This window comes from Astyanax mexicanus, chromosome 14 (genome assembly GCF_023375975.1).
Source record: "Astyanax mexicanus isolate ESR-SI-001 chromosome 14, AstMex3_surface, whole genome shotgun sequence".
NCBI classification, from domain to species: domain Eukaryota; kingdom Metazoa; phylum Chordata; class Actinopteri; order Characiformes; family Acestrorhamphidae; genus Astyanax; species Astyanax mexicanus.
The window spans coordinates 18,156,205-18,184,116 of NC_064421.1; the positions used below are offsets into that span (position 1 = coordinate 18,156,205).

The following is a 27,912-nucleotide window of genomic DNA, read 5'->3' on the forward strand; positions in this document are numbered from 1 at the left end:
AAACATGACTCCTAATTTGCAGGAAGAGCAATTGTAAGCTCTTGAGTTACGGAAGATGAGCCAGAGGACTAAGCACTAAATGAAATTATGTCCTCCTAGTCATCTGCAATTCTTACGAGTGCATTTGGTACTTAAAGTAAACTAGGGACAGGCAATACCTCTGGCAGAGAGTCAAATGTAGATGTAGTCCGCTGAGTGGGGCTGCTCACATTATGGCTTCAGAGATTGGCTAGAGGTTTCAGTTGTCCTCCAGGGAGCACTGTAAAAGCCAAGACTCTCTGTAGCAGCGTTTAGTCAAAGCACATTCACCTTGGTGCTATCAGTAGCTAAAAAATATTGCTACCTCACTGCTAGTGAGATCCCCAAACTGCAACAGTTACTGCAACTGCCTCACTGTATTATTCTCTGCTTATATGTTAACATACTAGAAGGAGGCCCATATAAGTTAACTACTTAAAGATATCTAAAGAAACTACTAAACCAATATGATGTAAATAAGAACTATATTTAAACTATGTTGAAAAAAGGAAGGCCTGACTTTTTTTCTTCCAGACAAACATGGAAACATTGCCATCTAGTGTTTGATATTAGAGCAATGGTAAAGTAAACCTCAAGAAGCAGTCATGTCTTATAATGTAAACTGGATGTACCTTAATATAGAATTGTGAGTATATTCATATATGCAAGAGAAATGTGTTATATGTTAGTTAGTAGTTAATGTGATGAGTGTTAATTTTAATGAATAGTCTATTAAAAAGAATAGTAAACACATGTCTCAGTTATATAAACATTAGTTATTATACTTTAATAAACTATACACAGACATGCCAAAGGATAAAGGGACAGGAACTTGTATCATGTCCTACAATTTTTGTCATGCCCAATGGTCACTGATCACTCTGATAATTCATTTCACCTTGCCATGAGCACACTGGCCAGTGTCCAGCCTCATTACACCTCACAAGTTATACAGGTGTGGGTATTCCCAAGCCATTCTCTGAGGTAACACTTTATGATTAATTAATATACTGCTATCTCATGACTTATGGCATGCCAGTATATAATCCCAGAAAGGGCCAGTTTATTGATTACTATTTAAGACACGTCTGGGAGGTATTAACCAGTATCACACATTAAAGGTGTGTGTATGTGTGTGCGTGTGTGTGTGTAATAGATACAGAGCTTAGGGAGAATTGTGTGGTTAGATGTGCGATGGGGAAGATAACATCGCTACCAGCTCAGCCCTCAGTGTCTTTAGCAGCTGCACACACACACACACACACACACACACACACAGCTACTTTCAGTAAATAAAGCAGGACTGAGACAGATATTTTCTGTAGTACGATGCCACTTTTCAATAGGTAAAATATTTCAGTCTCAGACTATGAATAACTGTTTTAAAGTGAATATAACCAAGTTATCATGTTTTGTATGTCATAACATCAAAGCAGAGAGGCAAGCGACAGACAGGTGACTGGCATGCATTGTGCGGTGGTGGTAGTATGAGCGTGGCACGCTATTTCACCATACAGTCTTAACTAGAACATGTCAGTTACCACTTGGAGGAAACCAGACGTCACTCTCGTTCTGAAACCAAGAAGTGCAGCACTTTACCGCAGCCCTTCCCTTCAACACCAACACATGTCCTTATTTATTACTGTTCCTACCATAGCAACAGATTCAGGGCTTTTTTTGGGTCTACAGACTGCTGGAGTAACTGTCTCTTCTGTCCAGAGAAGACTATATACTATATTACCACCTCACTCCACCTAAACTCATCCCAAAAGTACTAAACTGGAGAAAGCACTATAACTCCAGAAAACACAGTCCCAATGATCTGTACTGGATGTACTGGGGGGAGTATGGGCCCACAAAGCTTCGCATTTCTTTCAAGCAACCCTTTTTTATCTCAGCAGTTTGGTTAAAACTTCATTATATCTGCAAATGTCACTTCCTTCCTGTATGTACCAAGTACCTATTTCCAGCCCTCTTATTGTAAGCTGTAGTTTTGTGGAGGGCATTGTGGACACATATTAACCCTCTGAACACAAGCTATATATATATATATATATATATATATATATATATATATATATATATATAACATACATAACACTAGGGCTGCAAGATACTGAAAAAAGTGACAATGCAATAGTTTTGAATTCTGTAATGCATACTGAAATATTAATAAAAAACAGACATTTTCACCAGATTTCTCCAGAAGTCAATAATTCAGCATGTCAGCATTTTAGTAAGATATTTTATGCATCCAAGGTTTGGGTACATTGAATGGCACTTGGCAAATATATTCTTCCTCTGATAGATACGTCATGTACAATAAGAACAGCTTGACGTTTTGTAGAATGCAATACAATCTTCACAGCAATGCTCCACAATTTTGGCTAAAATACCTTACAGCAGAGAAAGTTCTCCAGAAGAAACAATTAATTAAGCAGGTGTCCCAATACTTTTTTCCACTTGTGTATGTGTATATGCATGAAACTAAAGGCTGCAGTCCACGAACTATAAATATTTGGGTAACACATCACAATAAGGAGACATTAATTAACAGTACCGGTACTTAATCATTTTTAAGCATTAAAATGTAATGTTTAATATTATTTGAGTTGAGACATTCCTTTACAATTTAACAATGTATATTATTGTTGTAAGTACTACTATTTGTGACCCTTACTGTAGAGTGTTACCAGCATATGTCACTCCTTTTTAACAGGAGTGCTAAAGCTTAGCCCAGTGACAGAGAGCTTGATGCCATTATAACCAAAAAAAAGAGTCAAAATAGGGGCTCCCAATATTGATTTGTTCATTTCCCAAGGACAGGAGGGGTATCAAATTCTATCTGTCTCTGTACACACTACCCATTCATCACAGAACCTCACACGACACTCAGAACATCGACTGAGGGCAAATGAAAAACTAAAACACAGAAACTGAAAATAAATACATCTATTTATTTTTGCAGTTACCATTAAACATTCATTACATAATATAATATAGCATAATAGTATAATATAATAAAATTATATAATATAGAAAGTGATAATGAACAGGAATGTGACATGAGGTGTAAATGTAATCAAGGTGGGTGCATAACAGATCGTCTTGTGTTTTGAAGTGGGTGGTGAGTGGAAAATGCATAGATCAACATAAGCAGCACCTGCATGGGCAACGTCACTGTCAGGTCCTTGGGGAGTAATCATTACTTTGTTTTATTATTGCTTTTTTTCTCCCACTTGCTTCTAAATATAGCTTGGAAAATCCGTTTGGAATAGTGTAACAAAAGCTTGACCAGTTTTACATAACTAGAGTTTAGTTTTTATTGCCAAAAATTTAGAACAGCACATGAAATCCTTTGTCATTTTTAACATAATTTAACAAATGACTATTTGATCTTCATTTTAAAAATATGGAGAGGTTGGGTAATGTAACTACACAAATAAATCAGACAAGGGAAAAGAAATAAAACTATTTACAGCATATTTATTACTACTTAAATTGCCTAAAATTAGAATCAGATGCACCAAATCACTTTTGTAAATCACTCTGAATAAGCACATCTGCAAAATACCTTAAATGTATACGTAAATTAAAATCTGCTACAGATCATCTGAAACTCATTAGAGAGTATTTTGGAGGAGCCTGTCAATAAGGAGCCTATTAAATGGATATATTTATACTAAATAAAACTTCAATATCTATTCTGGTGCCATATTTTATTCTTAAAATTTAATGTTTTGTCATATCGCCAAGTATATATCGTTATCGTTTTTTTAGTGGAGAACATTTAACACAACAAACTACCAACATGACCAGGTTAGGTTATACTGTCAAGTGCAGCAATTTAGTTGTTCAGTTCAGTTTCTAATTAGTTTAAGCTCATTTAAGGATTTACCTTACAGCCCTAGTTAAAACTATGACTATGTTATAAAATTCAAAGGTTTTCATGGGGTGTCTGTACGACTACAGGGGAATATTTGCATACAGAGACTGATATTCAGTGAGTGCTCCTGCAAACTGTGGTCTTTGTGTCCGAGAATATCAGTGTTAGTCATGAAAGGAAGCTTGGGCAACATAGGTTTACCAAAGCTTGACTCTCTATGGCAACCAAAGTGTGAAATGAAAACCTTATCGATGCTACTTCCTCACAACACAACATCACATACAGAAGTGAGTGAAGAACATAGCTCAGTGAGCACGGAAGGAGGAGTGAAAACTGCACATGACACGTTAAACTAAATACACGGGAACTGAAACCCATGCCTAATGAATAACAGTCATTTCCTTTATAAAATATCCACCTTAAGTAACATCCTAAATGTGATTTTCTTTAAAAAAAAGAGGTATTTGGGGCAGTATAACAAAGCTGTGCTTTGTAGCTTTATGACCATGGCTTCTTGTGATCCACTTCTGGTTTATTTCAATTGAATCTTCTATTAAATTGGCGGCAAGGATACACCCAGAAATAAACTAGAGAATCACCCAATAAAGCTAGATTAAACTGAAGCACACCACCCAAATTTTACTCACCCACTAATACCTTTGTGTACATATTATAGCGTGATTATGTGTAGAGATCCTCAACTTTAAGAATGTATAATATATATTTTATTACTCGTATATTGGGTTAGTAGCACATTTATGACAAATAAATGTGTCAAATAAAAATGTATGTAAAAAAATTATGTTAGTATGAACAGTCAATAGAAAATGAGGAGAACATTAACTTTATCATTAGAAAAGGCCAGGTGATGGCAATTTTAAAGCTTTATAAATATTCTGAAATATTGTCCCAACAATCAGCAGTCATGGGCTCCTCTATGCAGCTGCCTAACACTCTAAATATTTTTTCAGTTCACAATGTTATTAAGAAATAGGTCATGTTAAAAGTCGTATTTGAGAGAGAACTAGTCAAAGGACTAAATAAGGAGAATGAATATGCAAAAAATGAATAAAATAGCAATTTAAACCCAGTTAGGCCCTTGAGAAGATTTAGAAGACTATGACCATCATAGTAGAGTCATCAGAAGAAAATCTTGCCTGTGTTCCTGATGCATTCAGACTTTTGCCAAGATCCTAATAGCCCTCCAACCTAAACATCATTAGACGTCTGTGGAGACCTTAAACGTGCAGTGCATGCAAGACAGTTCAAGTATATTGATTAAATATTTAATGTGTCATCTTTTGCCTTTTTTTAATCAGGTCATCCTAACAATTTACAAAAACATGAATTTTGACTAGATGCACCCACATTTTTGCATGTATACGATTGTTCAGGTGCTTTGGCACTATCATTTGTCATGTCAGTAAAGCAAAATGAACTGAACTGAGAAGGGCCTGGCATGTCCTACAGCACTGCAGCACAGACAGACAGTAGTAATCAGTCTAGTCACCTTGCTGCTGTGGCACAAAATACACATTTTTTGGAAACAAAGCCAGGTCTTGCAAGGTCTCATTTATATAATTCTAAACAACTTATATGTTTCACTTATTGTTAACAGGATTATTATTGCATGGCCAAGGTTTTAGAATCAGTACTATTTGGGCTTTATATTGCCCATCTAGCCATTATCACCTCCTCATTTGTGCAGAGACAAAAGTGAGTGTCTGCAAAAGCACATGTAAATGAGCGTAACAACAAAAGAATAACTCAGTTTGTACTGGTAGTTGATGAACCATACATTTAGCCTGCAGCTCTGGTGCTTGAGTACCCCTGACTTGCACATTTTAGTGCTCTCCCTGTGCTCACCACAGCTGTTTTATCTCAATGGAAAATTAACTAGCTTTCCTGTAGATGAAATGGCTGTGTTAGAGCAGCAACAACACTATTTCATGCAGGAGGGCAACTACATTAATAAAATAAAAGATGATGATGAAGAAATGTCGGTCAGAGTACATATTCTGACTATTTGTAAATTGCTGCTCAAGAGTCTGTTCTATTACACACATTAAGCATTTATATGTATCTGTGTCTTTGTCTGCATGACAGCAAGCATCTGGCAAACTCCAAGTCAGAAGCCACTGAATCAGCAAAATCTCACCACCCTGACCAACTGAATCAGGCATAACTCACAGCAGGAAAGGAACACGAAGGCAGCATCTCTTACCTTGCAGTCTTTGCATCACATTCATAATGTCCTTGGCGGACCGTCCAAAAGGGCTGCGTGAGGCCATGGCCCTGTCTGCAGTGGTGGGATACCCCGGGCCAGTCACACTGGATCTCTTAAGCAGTCAGCAGAGAAGCTACTGCACTAGTTTCTTAGGAGGGCATCCCCACTAAGGCTTCCTGCAGCTCTCTCTCTCTCTCTCTTCTCTTGCCCTGTCTCTCTCTCTCATACAGAATCCAGGAACTTGATTTGCTGCAGCAAAGGAACCAATGAGAGAGCGTTTTTCTTTAAGGGGTTTGGCCTTGTGGCTGCCTTCCTCTCGAATCACAAGCCTTCTTCCTTTTACTGTCCTTAGAACAAGAGAGCAAGTGAAAACAAGTCATTGCATATGACTTTCAATATAGATAGCAGAAAGGCATATATGTCTAACAATCTCTAATAGCTTCAATATGACTGATAATAAATTCATTGCGGTTATACATTTCAGTACTAAAGTACAATACCACTCATTCAATGTGTTTTCTTTCTGTGTTTTCTTTCCCTTTTTTTTACAATTTAAATTTAATATTAAATACATTAAAGTTATACAGGAATACATGCAGAATTACTTTGTAAACAAAAAGGGTAAACAAACCAGATTATGTTTTATACATTAAGCTCTGATGACAGATCTGCACACTCAGTGCAGTATCTTTATAAGGTAGAGTCACCTGCAATAGTTTTCTTAGCATCTTAAAGGAGTCCCTGGAGGTGCTGAACCAAAGTTGACTGCTTTAAGCTGTGAAGCTCCAGCTCATTCCAAATCACCATCTCAGTTGGGTTTAGGTCAGGGGATTGTGGAGGGCAAAAACTTGTTTGTTTTCTATGTAATTCCATATGTGCTCCTTAATTGTTTTCATATCTTTAATATTCATCTAAGAAAAACAAATATATATACAGCTCTGGAAAAAAATAAGAGACCACTAAAAATAAGTTTCTTTTTTCCCTTTTTCTTTTCCAAATTGAAAACCTCTGGAATCTAATCAAGAGGAAATTGAATGATCTTAAGCCATCAAACTGCTTGAATTTTAGCACCAGGAGTGGCAAAAAGTTATCAAAAAGCAGTGTGTAAGACTGGTGCAGAACATGCCAAATTGCATGAAAACTGGGGTTATTCCATCAAATATTGATTTCTGAACTCTGCATTTTTTTTTGTTATTTCAGCCATTTCTTATGTTCTGCAAATAAATGCTCTAAATGACAATATTTTTTTATTTGGAATTTAGGAGAAATGTTGTCCGTAGTTTATAGTAGTTTATGTTCATTTTACTCAAACATATGACTATAAATAGCAACATCAGGCAACTAATTCAGAAACTGAAGTGGTCTAATCAATTATTAAGCTGTAAACTTTTTTCACAAATAATAAAAATATATTCAAAAAAATAAATTACTGTACTAAATATGTAACAGTATCGCAGCGATTCCTGCCATTTTCAGTAAATATTCTCGGAGAAACAGAAAGGTTGGGTGTTTTCAGAAAATCTGACATTTGTAGTTTGTTCTCTGTTCTTCTGTGGTTTGGAAAATGTAATTTGGGAGAGTTTAGGACATTGCCTGTGAGCAAGAGAACGGCCGAAAGGCGAATCTCCGCTGAATATCGAATATCAAACTAACTTTACTCCGCTCAGTTTATAGCACCTGTTTCCACAGGTCATTTTGTCTACTTATCAAACTAATGCATAATTTGCTTTGTGTACCTTACCTTTAAAAATATATATATTGTCTTTTTAAGTATCATGATATAACATTTTTAACCATATCCCCCAACCTATTTTTTTACTACAAAAAAAGAAAATGCAATACTTACACATATTTCATGGGCATTTCGTTCTTCAATTTAATTCATATTGTTCCAAAGCAGCCATTAATTTCAGACATAGTTAACAAAGTAGCTATTGGTAAAGAGAAACAGAGAGATTTCATAAACACAGAATATTTGTAAAGGTTCTGTGGCATAAAGTTATAAACTACACAGTAAACAAGGTTGGCTATCTAGTGTTAACTTATTAACTAGGCTAACTAGCTATAGTTTATATATAGCGGCCCTGTCATTTGGTAGTTAAGTAACGCCAGCTAACGACAATCTGCAGAACTTTAGCTAGTTGCGTAGTTAGATACAACACTAGCTATAATATACTGTATAAGTGGAATTATTTTATACTGTAAAGAAATGAGCTGAATTATCTGCATGTTATTTACCTGTTCCCGCTGTATCTGTGTTGTGGTTGGAGGTGTGTAGCTTCAGGAAGGTTTAGGTAGTAATTTGTTTAGGTAGTTAGCGGTAGCTAGTTGGTCTCTCGGTTCCTCAGTCGTGTGTGAGACGTTGCCCATGGAAACGCTATAACAGTGTTCATTCAGCCGTATTAACTAACGTACATTGCTGCCATCTATTGGTACAACATAGTGGTACCCCTGTAATTCTGCCTTTTGCTGTCAAAAAAGTATTCAGACCCCTCTGATAATAAATGAAAACAACCACATTAAGATGAACAAACCGTTCTACTCTGCTAGAACACAATACAAACTATAAAAAAAACATAACAAACAAGATAGATATGAAATGTGGTTTTAGTGTTGAATCAAAAATTTAGTGTTGAATCAACATAATGTCCTCAACCTTCTGCCTTTTGAATTAGCTACATTTTACATTTCATAACCATACATTAAAAAACAGTTGGATGGAGGGATGGAAAAAGTGTTTTTACTTCCATTTGCAGTAATTGCTTTTTTAATTTGGCACCAATTCTTCACCATACCTGTGGGTGTGTTCATGTTCTATGTGTTTTACTGTTGTGGTTTTGAGTTTAAATGTTGAATCAGATTGGTAGTGGTGGATAACATTCTTTATACCCAGTTTTACTACAGTGATGTAAGTTTATTGTTAACACTATAGGATTTTTCAGTTTTATCTACTTGTAGTAATTGCTTATTGTTTGTAGTTATACCGTTCCTATTTCTCAGATGTGTATATTCAGAGAGAGAGAGAATACAATCAATGTTGATTCAACCTTACCCAGCTGGCATTTCAACGTTAAATCAACATCTAATTAATGCCCACAAATAAATCAGTTATGGCATCAGATATCAATGTTGTTTTAATGCATTAGTGATGGGGGAAAAAAAAGAAAAGAGAAAAACTAAACACTGATTCACTAAAGTCACCATGCCCTATGCCAAGCACATCCTGCAGGAGAATAACGCCTGTGGAACAGTCAATGTGCTCTATGCCAGAAACTATGTGTGCAACAAACCATTCTCTGGATAATCTGTTTACCATACCCATTTCACCATGTTTTACAAAGATCAGGACTTCACAGGAGTGTAGTAACAAGGTGGTTGAAGGGGCTACTCAGTTTACTATATAGTGCACACGGCTGCTTTAAACATATAAACACATAAAAGTATATCTAGATGATGAACGTTGATTTTCTTCCCCCTCTGCTGATAAATTGTCTACAAATTTAGGGCCTTTTTTCTCTCAGTTCATTTACAGAGATTGGGTACAGCAAAATGTGCTGTAGGACCAAAATGGTCATGTGCTTTTACTTAAGACTATTTCTCTAAAAAAAATCTTTCTAAACTCTCAATGATGAATAACATTGCATTATGTTGCAAAATAACAAAAATTAGTTTAAAAAAAGACTATAATGTTCTGATCTCCATTTTCCACCACAGTTCCCTTCCAATCAATTGCACAAGCTACAAGAAGGATGCAATTTTCATTATAACATAAAACAGGCGTGAAACCATTGTATTGTATTGGGTGAAACAGAGGAAATGATGTAAAAGGAAGCAGCTCTGTTCCTCTGGACTTCTGTCCCACACAGATAAGCCTAAGCTTTGCTAATTTTAAAAGTAGGGAGGCAGGAAGCATGACGACAAAGTTTCCGTCTTTGCAAACAAAAAATGATCCAGCCCCTGTGAGAAACAGCACATAGAGCATTTATGTGAGCTCTGTTGCTCTTGTATTTGACCACATGTGATTAGTTTCTTGTTTATTTTGTGCTATGGCTGCAAATGAAAATGACACTGACATTTCATGGATACATGAGACGATAGATATTGGTAAGTCTTTGAGTATATCTGAGTATTATCTTGACTGGATTTGCTTTGAAATACTAAAGATGAAATAGAAAGAGCAGGATCATCTGTCCAGCTGTAAAAAAATATCTCCAAAACTAGTTGTTTTTCAGCTGAGGGTTAAATCCTATTTCTTCATGCAGAGGAACTGACCCTGGCCTTCTGCTTGTCAATGCTGGTGGGTCTTCTCATTGGAATTCTGATCTTCATCTTCATGACATGGATGTCCAGACGCAGAGCCTCAGCAAGGATCACAACACGTCCCAGTCGATGGTCAAGAACTGCCAGATCACGAAATCGCCGCAGTCAGCGAGGTGCCTACAATAGCAACAGCTTCAACCTGAACAGTGAAAGCACAGGCAGAGCCATGTTAAACCTGGACAGACAGACATCTGTTGACCCAAACGAGCTGCTGGGCCGCAGCCCCAGCTTTCTAGCTTCCACCTTTCGACCACCTACAAAGAAGGGCAGTAATGAAACAGAAGACGAGAGCCAGACAGCACTGCTTCATAATACCAGCGGCACTAATTCACCGGTTACAGATCCTTTTAATATGGGCCAGTCTGAGTCCTTTTGGTTAGGGAAGGGCAGTCTGAGAGGCTATCTTCCCACACAAACTCCTCCACCTGCATATGACAGTGTTATTCATATGTTTCAAGAGACCCACACCTAATTGTACTGGGTTACAAAAGACTTGGGCATTTAGAAGGAGTGTTGAATGAGCTGATATGTGCATACATTTTTTCTTTGCATTTATGCCTGGTGATTTAAAAGGCTGACTTCTGTGGGAGCTGTATTTTAGCATGAGGGGCGTGATGATTTCATTGATCTATAACAATAAAACAATAGAACGTTCTACAGATTTACAGTTCTACAGATTTACAGTTCTACAGATACAGTAATATTTTACTTTAGGTTGACAGCCCTACAACGTTATTGGAAAGTAGGGGTGGAATATGTTGAATTTTCATCTATTTATTGAAAGTGGAGAAAAAGAAACAGTGGGGTGATGTGAGAATCAGTTATTTTTACTTTTATTTCACACAATTTTACCTTAACCTTAACCAGTACTAATTTTGTTCATTCTGTAAAATAAGTAAATACATAAATAAATTTATGATTACACATATAATCATTCTTCCCTAGCTCTGTAATGGATGCAAAAAAAAAACAACTGGTAAAATATGTTTTTAACTGGCAAAAACACTGTATGTAGTAGGCATGTCAAGATAATTACATTGTTGATACATTGTACAATATATGAACATAACCTCAATAATATTTGCTGACCTCGATTATTGCCTATTATGTTTTTTTCTTTACTTGGAGGGGGGGCATTAATGTGATAAAGCAAAATTATCAACTTCTATTTTATTTATATTTTATTTATTGAAGTTTGTTTTTATTTCTGATTCCAATTGCATTGTCTAAAATTTCACAATAATTAAAAACATCATTACTCTTTAAAATGTCTAACTGTATTAATATGCTATTATTATTATTATTATTATTATTATTATTATTATTATTATTACTATACAAGTGGCCTAAAACGGTCTCAAAACCATCAAAATATATATATTTTTTAGAAATTAGTTATTAAGACAGGCTTAGTAGCTGCATAACCTGTTTTGTGCCCATGTAGTTTAGATTAATGTAATAATTAGATGAAACCTTTTGCTAAATGCTATTCAATAAAATCGTGAAATAAAACACTGGCGTTGACGATTATTTGTAATATTTAAAAATACAGGGTGGAAACGGTAATAAATCCGTTTGATCTCAGCCATTTTCGCTGATGCTTCTCTGCCCGGTTTGGAAGAAGAGGAGCTGGAGGCTCGTACCATCTGTGAACGTGCAGCTGCTCATTAAAAAAAACGAACAAACATCATGTCCGACCTTTCTCTCCGTGTTCCTGCCTGGGCTATCTTACTAGTTTGGGGACGAGGTAAGAGAACGGGAAGATGTCAGCTGTTATCTGCGCGGCTCCCCCGCGCATTGCAGCGCTGACCCTCTGCCGGACCCCTCTGGATGGGCTTGCCCGTCACGTGGTCTCTCCGGAGCGCTCCGTCAAAGCTCGGGTTGCCTTGACAGGACCCGAAATCCCGCACAGAGGTTGTTTTTTTTTTGGTGCTAGCCTGCTTCGTCCCTCGGCCATTAGCTAACCTAGCTATTTGTGTCCCTTGGAGGCTTTAATCCATGCTGGGCACTTGGCAACCATTTAGACGCATTGAGAGCGACTTGGAAAAGGTGAGTTCGCCTATAAATTTTGTAGCTACAGATTCTCAGCTAAATTTTATATGTATGCTGATACAAAATGGCAGTAGGTTATTAAGTAGGGTTTTATTTCCCGTAGCTGTGTTTTGCTTTGCCTTTTTGGTGTCGAAAACCGAGAGAAAGGAATGGGAGAGAAATGGTTGGTATTTAGCTAGTTAAAGCTAGGTTAGTGTAGCCAGGGTTATGTATGCTGTTTGATTAAACCGCGCTCAATCGAGCTTAGCTAGTTATAACGCTAGCTAGGTTAGATGGATTTGTCTTGCAAAATCTAACCTAGGTTAGTTAGTTAGCTAGCTAGCTGGCGTTAGCTAGGTAACTCGTTAATTACGGCCGTTATTATGATGCGGTTATAAACACACCCTAACGTTATAGGTTAGCTAGCTAGTTGTAGATGCTGTATTTTTTAACACGGTTTTATCGCCATTCCTAGCTGACTATACATAACCTTACTAACACACCACCGACCCAATAGTTGGCTGCATGTTTGTAGATATGGGCTAGACCGTGTAAAACGACGATCTTTTTGTTACGATTGATTTTGGTGAATAAAATGAAGCTAGACGGTGAAATGTCATTAGGATTCAGTGATCATCGCATCCGTGTTGCCATGACGGCTGCGGTCTGGCTAGCGTTAACCTGGCTAGCGTTAGGTTAGCCTGCCCTCATCTTTTAGCTCTCATATACACTCACTCACAGGCCGTGTGTGTGTCTGTGTGTGTGACCCTGTTTTAAACCAGGAATAAAATGATAATGGCCTAACCTAGATTTAGCTGCTGTACCACGGAGTAAAACAGCAGTAGTGATTTTACACTGATTAACGTTACCCTGCCGTGACGTAAGAGCGTGTAAGTGTCAGCTAAACGCTAGCGTTACCTAACCTTACCTGCATGCAGGGTCTCGTTATTTAGCTAACGTTAGCTAACTAGCTAGTTAACTAGGTCAGCATTTTTGTCAATGTTCTGCCTGATATTACATACCTAAATCTTGAAGATTTATATTCAAGCATTACATAAAATGTTTCATGTTTGAACATAAACGTCACTAAATATTTTAATTGTATTTGTTATATAAATTACTAAAAGAAATGTAAGTAAATCTGCAACTTTTAAAACATAATAAATAACAATCATAAAATTGGCACTTTCTCTTTCTTTTGTATTTTCCTGAACACATTTCATGTCCTCCACACCTTTTGATTTTGGTTCCGTTGTCTAGTTTTTACACCATTTTCCAACCTGCAGAATTTGAGCTTGATTCCTGTTTCTGATCTTAAATGATGAAGTGAGGTACAGCGTGGACAGGCAGTTCCTCCAAGTAACCTGAAGGAGATTTTAAAGCCCTCAAAGTTTTCAGAGTGTGAAAAACTATTTTACTGCAGAGAAAAGGGCATCACCTACACCTGAAGCCTGTATACGGGACAAGGCATTTTAAGGGGTAATGCTAGCAAACTGTGTTTTCCCATTAAAACTAACCTAGTTATCTAAAATGTGATGAAGCTAGAGACACCTCTTGTAGCAAAAACTACCACACCTTTAGAACGTTTTCATTTACAGGTGCTTAACGCTCCTATTAGCAATGTTGTCATTAGGTCTATTAACTATCTTACAATAATATTTTTATTTTCACAATAAGGTTATATTGTCCCAGTAATATTGGAAGGTTTCTATTTTAAAGCATTTTGTTAAGGCCAGCTGTCGATAATACCCTACAACTACAACTAGCCAAGATATTCCTTCTCAGTTCACAAAACTAGATGGGATAGGTACTGTATTTTTTAGATGAGTTTTTAGTTTAACTCTGTCTTATTTATGTACATCCTTTTTAATACATAATAAATGGCACTACTCACAATTTGAGCCATGCAGATAAGAGAACAGAACAATACAACTGGTTTAACTATTGGTGATGTTCATTCGAATGCAAACAAATATGCAAGTAAACAACAATGGGCAAAATGTAGTCAGCAAAAAAAAAGTACGCTATTTCATAATTATTGTGACAGCCCTAGTTTTTATTCCTTTGTATAATTGTATTATTCCACTTTACACATTATTGACTTCAGTGTATCACAAGTGATTGGTTCCAAATGGTTAAAATAAATATAAGGTGTAAGTAGAGCTGGACATTATATTAAGATTTTATCGTCATGATAAATGTTTGTACCGAAAATAAGCATATCAAGTATGTCTTTAGTACTTAAACAACACCAGCACTTAAAGAACACTCACCCAACTGTCTGTTTCATTACAGAGAGTGTAATACCACTGCTGATACATTTTGTCTTATGAAAAATACTTGAAAATGTCTTTAAATATTGTAATATAATATTTTTACCATATCACTCAGCTCTCTATCTCTATCAGTGTGTTATTACATATACTAAGGGTAAGGGCTTTTATACTGTTCATATCCATATTGGAATTGTATTGACCGAAATTAATATATTGTGATATCGTCCAGGCTTTGGTGCAAGATAACTGAAAATTATTTTTTAATGCAACAGTTCATATGTATATGAACAGCTCTGTCCACAAATGTTTATCATTTTTTGTGTACATTTCAGTTAGCTACTGTGAACTGTTAATATGTATTTTAGGTCATGTAAGAGTTTGTTCTTAGCTTCCAATCCACTGCTCACTGATGCTTTTTCTTCCCTACAGAAAACATGGACTGTTAAATCTTGGGATAAATTATATTTTTAAAGACTGTCTTTTTGCTTCCCAGAGGCCATCCCTGGCATTGTTCACACAAGAAAAATAAATCATGTTGCTGATGACATAGATGCAGAGTATAATGGCCTGATATCCTGTAATAATACTTACAAATACAGCTCTGCAAATAAGTGTAGACTCCTCAGGTGCTGCTACACATTTCTTGAAACTGCAACAAAATGGAAAACTCCTTCAGAAACAAAATTCCATCTAATAATGTCCAGGGACTATGAAGAGGTGCGTATGTTCTGTTCCATGTTTTTAGTTTTTTAAAAAATACATAATGTATATGACTTTAATAACAAATTTCTAGTGTTTTTCAACCTAATCTGTTTTGGACCATTGACTTCCATGGGCAGTAATGCTGTCAAATTTAATTGAATTGAGTAAAATAACAGAAAACCCCACTGACCTAAAAAAAAAAAAAAGAAAAAAAAAACTGTTGAAATACCTGATGTTTGGCTTCTATAATAAGTATGCTTACTGTGTGCAATAAAACATGTTGGAATTATGTATTGTGTTATTTGTCTGTTTGCTTTAGATTATCCAGTTGAGATTATGTTGAAAAACACTAGTTTATTCATGTAAGTGTTGGTACAATGAATACAAAGCAACTCAGCAGTCCTCTCTTTGTTCACTCTATAGCCTGGTCACTCAGTAGGGATGTTGGCTGCGGTGGAACATGGTCCTGTCCTCTGCAGTGACTCCAACATCCTCTGCCTCTCATGGAAAGGAAGAGTTCCTAAGAGTGAGAAGGAAAAGCCGGTGTGCAGGAGGCGCTACTACGAGGAAGGATGGCTGGCCACCGGAAATGCAAGGGGTGTAGTTGGTGTGACATTTACCTCCAGTCACTGCAGGAGGGACAGGAATACTCCACAGAGGATTAATTTTAATTTAAGGGGGCACAACAGCGAGGTTTGTGTTTCACATGAAACATCTGTCTTTGATATATAAATATATATATATATATATATATGTATATATACGTATATATATATATATATACGTATATATATATATACGTATATATATATATACGTATATATATATATATACGTATTTATATATATATACGTATATATATATATATATTGCTGCCTCTGTCTATTTTAAAGGTCATGTATCTGTCGCACAAAGCTGCAGTGTTACTAAATTTAGTCATAAAAATGAGGCTATCAGTAAGTGGCACATGCATCCAGATTATTTTTAGTGCACATTTGGCATATATAGTATTATGTTTAAAGTACACTGCAAATTTTTAAAAAGCTAATGGAAATGGTGTTAACACAGGTATTGCTATACCTTTTATTTAATGTATTTGTTACTAACATAAAAATGATCTTTAATCTTCAACTTAAGATATAAATGTCATCAGTGTCTCTTTTTTTTTTGCTTACTCTTCTGATTCTAACTATGTAAACATACACTGTTAAGGCCAATCCAGGAGCCTTTTTAAAGGTTACCAGAATAATAAAATAATTGAAAACCAGTCACCGCCTCATACATAACCAAAACTAACATGAGAGCTGTTTGTATTTATGCAGGTTGTTCTTGTTCGCTGGAATGAGCCGTTTCAGAAGCTTGCTACTTGTGATATGGAAGGGGGGATTTTTGTTTGGATACAGTATGAAGGGCGATGGTCCGTGGAGCTGGTTAATGATCGAGGCGCCCAGGTAATGTGCTACATTTATAGAGTCAATTTTGCACCCCGGGTTTAAAATGTATCATATAGCAATGACAGTTATATAATAACTTTTAAATGGTACGTTAAATTAGGTTCGAGCTATGCTTGCAGTATTAGTAATGTGTTGACAAAACCAGTTGTGTTGTAAACTGTTACAGGCTTGGATATGTGTATGGATAAGCTTCCACTAGAAGGCAGATCAGAGAACACTGACCAGGTTTTAATAACAAGTTTTAAAATATTACTGATCTTTCGCCGTTTCTGCTTTGTCTGTAGGTAAGTGATTTTACCTGGTCCCATGATGGTACTCAGGCTCTGATTGCCTACAGAGATGGCTTCGTCTTGGTGGGCTCAGTCAGTGGTCAGAGACACTGGTCATCTGAGATCAACCTGGAGAGCCAAATCACCTGTGGAATCTGGACTCCTGATGACCAGCAGGTAATTTGTCGAGAACATGAAGTGTTTAAGTCAAACTGCACTCAAATAGTTTTCAAATAGTTTTAAGGGATGCTATAGTTAAACCACTTATGGTTCTATAAGAAACTGTATTTGTAATAGAGATGTGTAAGTAAGTGTAAAGAACCCTTTAATAGTCAGAGAAGCCATCTATTAATGTAAAGGTTATTTACCATCTTCTTTGGCATTGTTCAAAGAACCATTTGAAGCATCTTTATTTTTAAGAATGTTGTGTGTGGAAATAATGAGTATTTAACGGTATTCACCTGTATGCACGTAGGTGTTGTTTGGAACAGCAGATGGTCAGGTGATTGTAATGGACTGCCATGGTCGTATGCTTGCTCATGTCCTGCTGCATGAATCAGATGGCATTGTCGGCATGTCCTGGAACTGCCCTGACTTCCTGGTGGAAGACAGCACTGAGAGTGATACAGACACTGACGAAAATGCCCAGAGTCAAGGTACAACTTATTAATACACTGAGTTCTTTTAATATTTGTGATGCTATTCTTATCCACAGATAGTACATTTATACAGATACAAACACAGAGTCTCTTGAAGTGCCTGTTTGATGTGTTCTATTGCTTCAGCTCACTCTAAAATGTCTTTCTTTTGAAGGGCGTAATGTGAAGCCACTTCTCACAGTAAGCTTCATTTCTGGAGACATTAGTCTAATGAACAATTATGATGACCTTTCGCCTCACGTAATCCGCTCAGGACTGAAAGGTAAAGCAGTGAGGCTCTCAATTTAAAGTGTGCATAAAACATTAATTGGGGTTGCAGTTATATAACAGTGATATCAGTTCATTGCTAAACCCTCTGCAATGGGATGAATCAACACAAAATTCTTGACATATTACTCTGTACAACATAATCCACTCAAGCTGTTCTTGTACAGATGTGGAGGTGCAGTGGTGCTCTCAGGGAGACTTGTTAGCTGTTGCTGGAATGGAGAGACACGGGCTCCCTTCGGAGTCAGCCTGCGCCTCCATAATGAGAAATGCCCTCGTCAAGTTCTACAATGTTCAAGGAGAACATATATACACTTTGGAAACCCCTGCACAGGTAAACTCACAAAGATGTTTGTCATTCTGAATATAGGTCAATGGTACAGCAATGGCAGCAATAATTCACCAGTTAGGAGTCTTATATGCTTATTAATATTAATCTAATTCTCTAAAAGTAATAATTCTGCTACACAATTAAGTGAAAAAAGAGTAATCCTCATGAAAAACTTTGTCCTTTAAACATATGGACATTTAAATCTGAACTGTCTCTAAAATAATTAGAATTGTTATTTTATTTTATTTATTAAGTGTAATTAATAGAATGAATGTTAAAATGAAGATTAATGTCCATATGTTTAAATACGTTAATAGATGACTTGTGGTTTTCATGGGGTGTCCTAATTTTTTAACCTGATTGTATGCATCTTTATAAAATGTATAAATCTGACTCCTTTCACCATTACAGACTAACAGAGCATTCATCTGTTGAAGGGTTAGAAATGCATAAAATACTCCAATATAATTTCAGTATGATTTTCTGGTTAGCCAGTTTCAGTCTGTAAGGATCACTGATAGACCAGTATGCATGTAAAGTTTTTCTGCTCTAATTTCAGAGGCCTATCACCACTATCTGCTGGGGTCACCGAGACTCGCGTCTGTTCCTGGCGTGTGGACCAGCACTATATGTTGTGCGTGTAGAGCACAGGGTGGCTAGCCTCCAGCTGCTGTGTCAGCAGGGCATAGCCAGTGCCCTGAGGGAAGAGAGAGATGTGGGTAAACTGAACATGCCCTCCCTCCTCTGTTCCTACGTTACCAGTGCATTCATCCCAACTATCAAGGTAACTAACTAACAGTGTTTTCTGGGGCCCCATATATATTAAATATATATTAAAAATAGCAGCAGTTCAGGATAATTTAGTACAAACCTTTCTTTGCTATCTGCAGCCTCCCATTCCTGATCCAAACAACATCCGCGACTTTGTCAGCTACCCCACAGCGGGGAATGAGAGATTGCACTGCACAATGAAGCGAGCAGAAGATAATCCAGAGGCTGGAGGGCCATGCTACACCCTCTATCTGGAGCACCTGGGAGGCCTGGTGCCTATCCTCAAAGGTCGTCGAATCAGCAAATTACGTCCAGAGTTTGTTATAATGGACCCCAAAATGGACAGCAAAACAGGTGGAGCTGAATTCTGTGGTCACAGTTTTGTTCAGAACTAAAATGACATGGATCTCTTCAGAAGTAGAAAAAAGGTTTTGATTTTTCTAACACTGTGATTGAATTTCAGATGAAGTTTGCGTGAATGGGATGATATCCTACATGACCGACAGCTGCAACTGCTCTGACTCTAGTGATATTGAGTTGAGTGATGAGTGGGTTGGAAGGAAGTCGCCAAAGCTTTCCAGGGGAAACAGGTCCCCTAAACTTCCCAGGTTCAGTGTTTTTATGCTCTCACTGAAATTATGAAAGATTAATTAATATAGTATTTTAAAGTGATATTTGGCTGGTAAACCAGTTCTTGACCAGCAGAGTGTATGTTGTAGTGTAGGTTTAAGTTGGTCATGCTTGGCCATGCTGGTCAACCAGATTTGTCAAGCTAGGTCATACTGATTATCTGGTTAAGTAAGGTTGATCTTATTCTCATCTTATTTTGTTGTGTTTTATTAATTAGAATCAATATGGAATCAAGAAAGTCTCCCAAACTTGCCCAAACATCTCAAGAAATGTCCAGGTCTCCACGATTACCAAAGAAACCTACCATACGGTCTCCAAGTCTCACTCGCAGGGAGTTTCCAATAGATGGAATGAATGAGGTAGTAGATTATATTTATTTCTTTTTTTAATTACTTTATTCCTGATCTTTTTTATTTGAGTGTTTTAAATGTACTTATGTTTTTGCCTTGCAGCATAACTATCTGGCTCAAGTCACCTCTAACATTTGGGGCACAAAGTTTAAGATTGTGGGACTTGCCTCCTTTTTGCCAGCAAATTTGGGAGCAGGTAATAAAAAACGCTGTTAGATGAAATCTTAGGACTTGTTTTTATGGAATAATCATTGCTAATCTATTTCTGTTATGTCTTCATTATGTTACAGTCATATATAAAACCAGTTTGTTGCACTTGCAACCACGCCAGATGACAATCTATCTACCAGAGGTCCGTAAAATTTCACCAGACTTTATGAGTCTACCAGTCTTCAATCCTAATGTGTTCAGTGAAGACGAAGATGATTTACCAGGTAAACATATATGTGACAAAATCTTACATTTGAATTAGTAATGATGAATGACTGAATTATTAAATGACAGTATTCATGTGTATAACCTGTTAATACGACACTATGACTTTCTTTTCAGTGATGGGACCCTCAGGGGTGTCTGCTGATAATCCTCCCTGCACAGTTAATATTCCGATCGCTCCAATACATAGTCCTGCTCAAGCAATGTCACCCACACAGAGCATAGGACTCGTCCAGTCTCTCTTGGCAAATCAGAATATTCAGCTTGATGTCTTGACCAACCCCACGGCCACAGCAGCTGCAGCTGCTGCGGCGGCAGCTGCCAATGTAACAGTTCCTGATCATACACCAGACAACATGACTGCACAGTACACTGTACCAACAAGATACTCCAGTCCTGGACAAGTCATTTTTAGTGGCCTAGAAATGGGCAACCTTTTGAGTGGGACACTTCCTCCTCCACCACACCATTTGCCACCACAACCGCATCAGCAGCGCCAGCAGCAACAGGAAGACCATCATCAAACATCTAAACATCAGGCTCAAACACAACAGCAGCATCTGAAGCTGCAGCAGCACCAACAAGCACAGCAGCAGCACCAACAACCACTGCAGCAGCATCAACAGCACATGCAGCACCAACAGCAGCTGCAAACACAGCATCATCAACAAATGCAGCAGCACATACAACAACAGCAACAGCAGCAGTTGCAGCAGCAGCAGTTGCAGCAGCAGCAGTTGCAACAGCAGCAGTTGCAGCATCATCAGCTGCAACAGCAGCAGATGCAGCAGCACCATCACCAACTGCAGCAGCAGCAGCAACAACTGCAACAGCAACAACAACAACTGCAGCAGCATCATCAGCAAATGCAACAACAGCAACTGCAACAGCAAGTCCAACAGCATCAGCAGGTGCAGCAGCAACATCAGCAGCAAATCCAGCAGCAGCACCATCAGATGCAGCTCCAACATGAGCAGATGCAACAGCAGCAGCAACAGATTCGCCAACAAATTCAAGAGATGAGGCAGCAGCAGCAACAGCTTCAGCAGCAGCATCAACAAATACAACAGCAGCATCAGCAGATGCAAAGGCAGCATCAACAAATGCAGCAGCAGCTCAAGATGCAGATATCATTGCCACCTCCTCCAACAGCATACACCCCCATTTCCATGCATCAGCTCCAGATGATGCCCCAGATTCCTCACCCAGACCAACCCCCAGACAGAGTAGAGCAAACACACACTCTGAAGGTCCCTTCCAGGCCACAGTCGTTTATTGAAAATGACACGTCTCTTGAGATTCAGATGCGTAAAATGAATCCTCCACCACCTTACCCAGGGACAGTGGTGTCTGCAGCTGCTGCTGTTCCTCCGACAGTTCCCCCTCCAGTCCTCATCACTACCAGTGAGAATGCTAACACACTGTCACCGGACTCATGCTTAACTAAGGACGAGTTCTCGCTTCATCCAGTGGGCCTCCAGTACCCGACTCCTTTGGGTTATGAAAGGATTACAACTTTTGACAGCAGTGGAAATGTAGAGGAGGTGTGTCGGCCAAGGAGACGTCTCATACGGAACCAGAATGCTTATGGCATTCAAGGAATGGGTAGTTCAGCTACGCTGAAAGTCACTTCATCGGAAAACAAGAAGGTCCAGCTTCCCTATAGCTCGGCAACCCTGAGCCGCCTTTCCTTGCCTCGATACTCTATACCAAGTGGAGATCCACCACCATACCCTGAGCCTCCTAACCAGATCAATGTCATTAGGAGTCCTACCCAAAGGATTGACAGCAGTCTTATCCATGCAACTCTGCGACGGGATCGCAGAGAAAATGCTCTGAAGATTTCTCAAATGGTAGATTCGGTGAGGACTTTACCAACCAAATCTAAGGTTAATAGCGCACTTGCACTTTCTTACCAACCCAGGATCCCCACTGCGTTGTACACTTGCACTCAGTGCAGCAGTAACAGCAGCAGCACTAGTGTAAGTGTTAGCGGTGGTGGGACCAACAGCAGTGGCATTGCAGGTGGAACTGTAGTGCGGCAGGACTTTCCCCCTGGCAAAGGGGCCCAACACAGTACTATAATTGTGCACTCCAAAAGTGCTTCACCTCTGGCGTCACAGTCTTCATACAACTTGCTGAGTCCAGTTGAGAACAGTCGAGATAGGACTGTGTACATCAACTCTGCCTTCACTGAAGACGAGACACTAAACCAGCAGTGCCATTTGGAAAAATCAGTGCGCCACTTAACTCTTGGAGATGTAAATTTAACAGTGAAACGCCCACCACCCTACCAGTGGGACTCCCCTTCCTCAGACCAAATGTGGATGCCCCAGGATCAAAATATGCTTACTAGTCCCCCAGGACCTCACAAACCACCTCCACTTTTACTCAGCCAAGCACAACATTTAGACATTACCCGAATGCCTTTTCTTCTCTCAACAAAGCCTCCCTCCAGTCCTAGCACTATGACCCTGCCATCACCTTATCAGATTTCTCTTTCACCCTTTCCACCTGGCATGGGACATGGTGGCCCTCAGCTCCAATCTCTGCAAAGTCCTCAACAAGCATGCGGGACAAGTGACATGGTAACATCAGTTCCATTTAATCAGCAGGATCCAACTCTGGTTTTGCCCCCAGGTTATGCAAATAATATGGCCAATCTAGCTTGTTGTCCACTGCCACCCATGTATCCTGGTGCCAGCTCATGCACCAACCTTCAGCTGCATCCAGTGGCCTTACATCCCTGGAGTACGTACAGTGCTTGCCCTCCCATGCATGACCACTCAGCAACTTTACCAAGTAAGATGCACCAGGGTTTGGAGAAGCCTGTTCTTTCACCTCCTCCGCCACCTCCCCCACCACCTCCCCCACCTCCTCCTCCGCCACTACCTCCTCCTCCTCCACCTGCTGAGCTCATGAACCATCAAAGCACCTCAGAGGTGCTAGCGGACTCTGGTGAGAGTTTTCAGGAACAGTCCTCGCTTAATGAGAGTCCAGTACCGCAGGGGGCCGACAGGTTCAGCAAAAAGAGTCGAAAGAGACTCGACAGCAGGGCGGAGGAGGCAAACATGTCCAGCGTTTCTGAGAGCAAATCTAAAAAGGAAGGCCGTGCACTGTCTGACTTTAATTCTCTCATCTCCAGCCCAAGGCTTGGGGTCAGAGAGAAGAAGAAGCCTAAGGGCCAGAAGGAACAGCTGAACAAGGCCAAAAAGTTGAGCAGGACCACAAACGAGTTCCAGGACAGCTCAGAAAGTGAGCCTGAACTTTTCATTAGTGGTGATGAACTCATGAATCAAAGCCAGAGCAGCAAGAAGGGCTGGAAGAGTAAACGCAGCCTGCGCACAGCAAACGAACTGGAGGAGATTAAGTGCCGCAAGGCAAACGAGAGAGAAGATCGGGGCCTTGGCAGCCAGGGCTTTGTGTATGTCATGGCTAACAAACAGCCCTTGTGGAATGAAGCCACCCAAGTCTACCAGCTTGACTTTGGAGGTAGAGTAACGCAGGAGTCGGCCAAAAACTTTCAGATAGAGCTGGATGGACGACAGGTAAGGCATTGTTCAGTCTTTTGTTCTAACCTTGGTTAGTCATTGTCAAAGATTTACTCTACATTTGACAAAGTACACTTTATGGACACCTAGTCATGCATTCTGCCTTTACAAACATTTGTGAAAGTATGGTTAGTTCTAAAGAACTCACTGAAGTTGGTTTTTAATCTGGACAACTAGCAGCTCACCTTATTCCACTTGTTTAATCATACGAGGACATGCTTTTGCTTGGCTGTTTGGTGATGAGATTGGACACCCCTCACAGATATAGAACCCTTACAGATTTAGAATGGGCTGTCTTAAAAAATCCTATGGTTTAATGTCTTTGTGTCCCAATACATCGTTGTCCATAGTGTACATTCTTCACAAATCCTAAACATGCACCTTATGTTGCATAGAGTATTGTTATTTACCAAATTTTACCAACTGTACTTGTGTACATGTATTTAATATTTTGTGACTTGCCTTTTCTGTTGCAGGTGATGCAGTTTGGCAGAATTGATGGTAATGCATACATCCTAGATTTTCAGTACCCATTCTCAGCAGTGCAAGCATTTGCTGTCGCCTTGGCCAATGTGACTCAGAGGCTTAAATAAGGGACAGTTCTAGCCATCTTGTCAAGACAGCACAGTTAATGTTTGCTGATTGTCCATTGTGAAAAAGAATGTGCAAGGCTCTGTGTTGCCATAATATGGTAGCTACTGCTTGTGTTGTGCTGGGAGGGAACATGCAGGAAACAGTCAGAAGGAACTTGACGTAGTTTGTTTTGGAGGGTTTAAGAACAGATATGGTCAAAACACCCATATATTAGTCCTTTTTTTAAACTCACATTTGAGGACAAAATAGCAAGTTAAAATGTTGGAAGACTTCATGTGGGAGAAAAAAGTAATTGAATGAAAATTTAGAACTAGTACAGATCAGTTGCTAGTTATGATTTTTTTTTGTTGTTTTCTTTTAGTGTGTATCTGTACATGTTTCATAACATTGATATACAGTATGAAAGGCTAAATAAAGTGATGTGCATGCAAGATGAATACCAGTTTTGGGATTCCCCTGAGGATCTTTACTGTAGGTTGTTTTCCAAGTGTGAACTGTATTATGAATTTGACACATTATTTATCATTGTCTACAAAGGGGATGATGCCATGAGTGAAAATACATTTAAAATTATTGTGATTTTGTCTATTGCTGAGGTGCCTAACAGTGCTCTTGGGGATCGACTCATCCTGCAGAGCTTAGTTCCATTCCTAGAACTGCTTAATCTACTTAATCAAACAAGTCAGGAAGCTGCGAGTGTTAGAGGTGAGTGTTGTGACGTTAGGGTTGGAATGGACCCATGTAGGATGATGGATCTCACTGAGCAATGTTGGGCAGCCCTATGAAGTGTAGTCATACATCCACCATTACTAACATACATTTAAATGTGCCATTACATCCACTGTTTCCATAGTTCATATGTGTCTTACATTTTTATACTAAATATGTCTCATCTTTGCTGTGTTCTTAGCACTGTGTTATAGTAGCAGTTTTCCCTGTAGAACTATGTAGATTTTTGAAGGGGGTTTCGAATAATATCATTACAGTCACTGTAAAGTATAGGTTTAAAATACTACCACCAGGTCAATAAATATTACTACATGCTATAGAAATGTATGCTTATTTAGTATTTGGTTTTTGAACAATATGTTCACAATGACACTAATACGAAATGCGTAGAAGTATGCATTTTTACAAGATAATTCTAATTTGAACTATATTCAGAATGAGTATGATTCATTTGGCTGTGCAATTTATTATGAACAAGACCTGAAGTACTTAGACCTGGATAGAGGTACTGTTTAAAATGTGGTCATAAAAAAAATAGGTTGGATACAGATTTTGAGGGACACGCCGATGGGAATTTGGGGCTGATGCCGATATTCAACATTTTTGATGTATCGCCATAGGCAGATAAACATTTATAAAATGTTTAAAATAAAATTTGGACTACATTTGGCGAAAAGTAACATTTATTTCTGTAGGATTACAGATGCAGTAATTATAAAAAAAAAATCAGATATTTTAGTACTGTAGGACAATAGGTCACCTAAACATTCTGCTCTGCCTGAGTGCAATAAATACATCATCATCATACAGTATACTGGTTCGAAATATCAGTCAAACATCAGTCGAAACATCTCTCAGATGCCGATCATCTTTTAATGCAAACATCCGTCTGCCAATACTGATATGATTCTGATGTTGCGCATCCCTCCATTTATTTTCTTATTACATTCTTAAATGAGATTAAATGTAATCTTTAATATTCTTTTTTTTTTTTCATTACACTTTGTAGAAAGAAAACTTGCCTACTTATCTATTTGACCAGATTTATTTTTTAATTTATTTGTTAATAGGGCAACTTTCAGGCCACCTATTGAGAATATGTTACACTGGCAATTCTTTTAGTCTGGTTCTAGGTTATTCCTTGTCTGTTTATTATAATCAGTAAGTAAAAATGAGTATACATGTTTGTTGTTTTGTTTATTTAGCAATTACGGATATTTACAACCTTATTCAATTTGTTCTGTTTTGTTCATTTTTCTATTTCTGGTGTAAGCTGAACATTTGCTGAGAGATACTGTGTTGACAGAAGATGGCTGATACAAGCATTCTCTTGTTCTTGGTGTTGTATATGCTTTGATGATTTGCAAATGCAGCGATTTCTAATTCTATTCTTCTGGATTATTCAGGCCCAGTTTGAATTGTGTGGAATGTGAGGCTTTAACTGTGCTATTGCTTTATTATTGTAATGTACAATAAACCATGATAAGCTTGTCATATTAACTCAAGGGTGATTTTTTTTAAACATTGGTGTGTGTGTGTGCGCGCACAAGAGCAGATAAATGAACACATAAATTACCACATGCTACTTTCAGCCTGTGTCTCAATGATGTTTTAAATCCACTAGACTGGAGCTCACAAAATGTGAAATTAGTATTAATTACACAATGACACCCACAATTGTTACCGTAATGTGTCAAAAGTAGTATGTGTTCATAAAATATTTAAAGTGCAGGCCATGTATGAAATGAACCTTTGTTGGTTTACAAAAAACGAGTGAGGGAACAGGATTCTCAACATTGACTAGAGCCCCACAGCAATTGCTAGATTTGACCTTTTTCGCCTGACAGCATCACGAGAATGCACAGTGTACAGTAGCCTCACCCTGTTGTGAATAGTTTACTTATAGGGCATAGATATCACATGAGAATGTGAACTAACTGCTTAGTCATATACATTTGTTTTATTCTTAGAAAGACCAATATTACAGATGGAAAGATGGACTTGCAGAAGTGTAAGATGCAAATAACATTGGTTAGAAGATAAAGAGCCTTTGGTGTGCTTATATACAGTACATGTACTTTTAGGTATATGTACATATGCATGTACCCATAGGTGCATACCCATTCATCTGTGTGAATGAGTAAATGTCAATGAAGTGTGACTGGATTCTACAAGATGCTGGAAACTGCTTTAGATAGCAGTTAGTTAGTTAACGTGTTGATTGTCTTACTCAGCACTGCAGACTTTCCTAGTACACATTTATGAAAATTTCCTGTTCTATGAAGGCCAAAAGGTGTTCTACTTAATGCAGATACAGTGCTTGGAAAGGCCACTAAACAACAATGAATGTACTATCAGGTTCATGAAACCAATAATTATTTTTCTTTTGGTATGACACATAATTATGCCTGA

General features: G+C 38.2%; 3 protein-coding genes across 4 annotated transcripts in view; 2 read left to right on the forward strand and 1 right to left on the reverse strand.

Annotated features, from left to right (window-relative positions):
* Window positions 1-8,663, reverse strand: part of syne1b (spectrin repeat containing, nuclear envelope 1b) — a 108,820-nt gene extending 100,157 nt beyond the window's left edge. Inside the window, exons 1-3 of one of the 2 annotated variants that reach the window (XM_049464152.1) lie at window positions 8,370-8,663; window positions 7,978-8,062; window positions 6,129-6,473 (exon numbers count right to left, since the gene is read on the reverse strand). In XM_049464152.1, the coding sequence (XP_049320109.1) occupies window positions 6,129-6,195 (67 nt within the window). In that variant the 5' untranslated portion in view covers window positions 6,196-6,473; window positions 7,978-8,062; window positions 8,370-8,663. Of the gene's footprint in view, window positions 1-6,128; window positions 6,479-7,977; window positions 8,063-8,369 lie in introns of both variants that reach the window. The other variant, XM_049464151.1, reaches the window with a different exon arrangement.
* Window positions 8,664-10,009: 1,346 nt separating this feature from the next.
* On the forward strand, window positions 10,010-11,424 carry myct1b (myc target 1b). Its single transcript, XM_007251952.4, has 2 exons — window positions 10,010-10,235; window positions 10,394-11,424. Exons 1-2 carry the CDS (start codon window positions 10,178-10,180, stop codon window positions 10,921-10,923), a joined length of 588 nt encoding a protein of 195 aa, XP_007252014.1. The 5' UTR covers window positions 10,010-10,177; the 3' UTR covers window positions 10,924-11,424.
* A 106-nt stretch (window positions 11,425-11,530) lies between these two features.
* On the forward strand, window positions 11,531-27,000 carry tulp4b (TUB like protein 4b). The gene is made up of 16 exons (XM_007251953.3): window positions 11,531-12,500; window positions 15,188-15,475; window positions 15,884-16,153; window positions 16,783-16,911; window positions 17,199-17,360; window positions 17,659-17,839; window positions 17,997-18,104; window positions 18,277-18,443; window positions 19,000-19,224; window positions 19,331-19,565; window positions 19,675-19,819; window positions 20,059-20,200; window positions 20,294-20,387; window positions 20,482-20,625; window positions 20,744-24,174; window positions 24,654-27,000. The coding sequence occupies exons 2-16, from the start codon at window positions 15,455-15,457 to the stop codon at window positions 24,768-24,770; spliced, it is 5,571 nt and encodes a 1,856-aa protein (XP_007252015.3). The 5' UTR covers window positions 11,531-12,500; window positions 15,188-15,454; the 3' UTR covers window positions 24,771-27,000.
* The last annotated feature ends 912 nt before the right edge of the window (window positions 27,001-27,912 follow it).

What these genes read in the sequence shown, in the direction of transcription:
- tulp4b (XM_007251953.3), top strand. Translation starts at nt 15,455, where the DNA reads ATGTCCAGGGACTATGAAGAG. An exon ending in TGTCCAGGGACTATGAAGAG is followed by an intron (nt 15,476 to 15,883) that starts GTGCGTATGTTC and finishes TTCACTCTATAG; the next exon opens with CCTGGTCACTCAGTAGGGAT. An exon ending in CGAAAATGCCCAGAGTCAAG is followed by an intron (nt 17,840 to 17,996) that starts GTACAACTTATT and finishes TTTCTTTTGAAG; the next exon opens with GGCGTAATGTGAAGCCACTT.
- myct1b (XM_007251952.4), top strand. Translation starts at nt 10,178, where the DNA reads ATGGCTGCAAATGAAAATGACACTGACATTTCATGGATACATGAGACG. An exon ending in ACATGAGACGATAGATATTG is followed by an intron (nt 10,236 to 10,393) that starts GTAAGTCTTTGA and finishes TTCTTCATGCAG; the next exon opens with AGGAACTGACCCTGGCCTTC.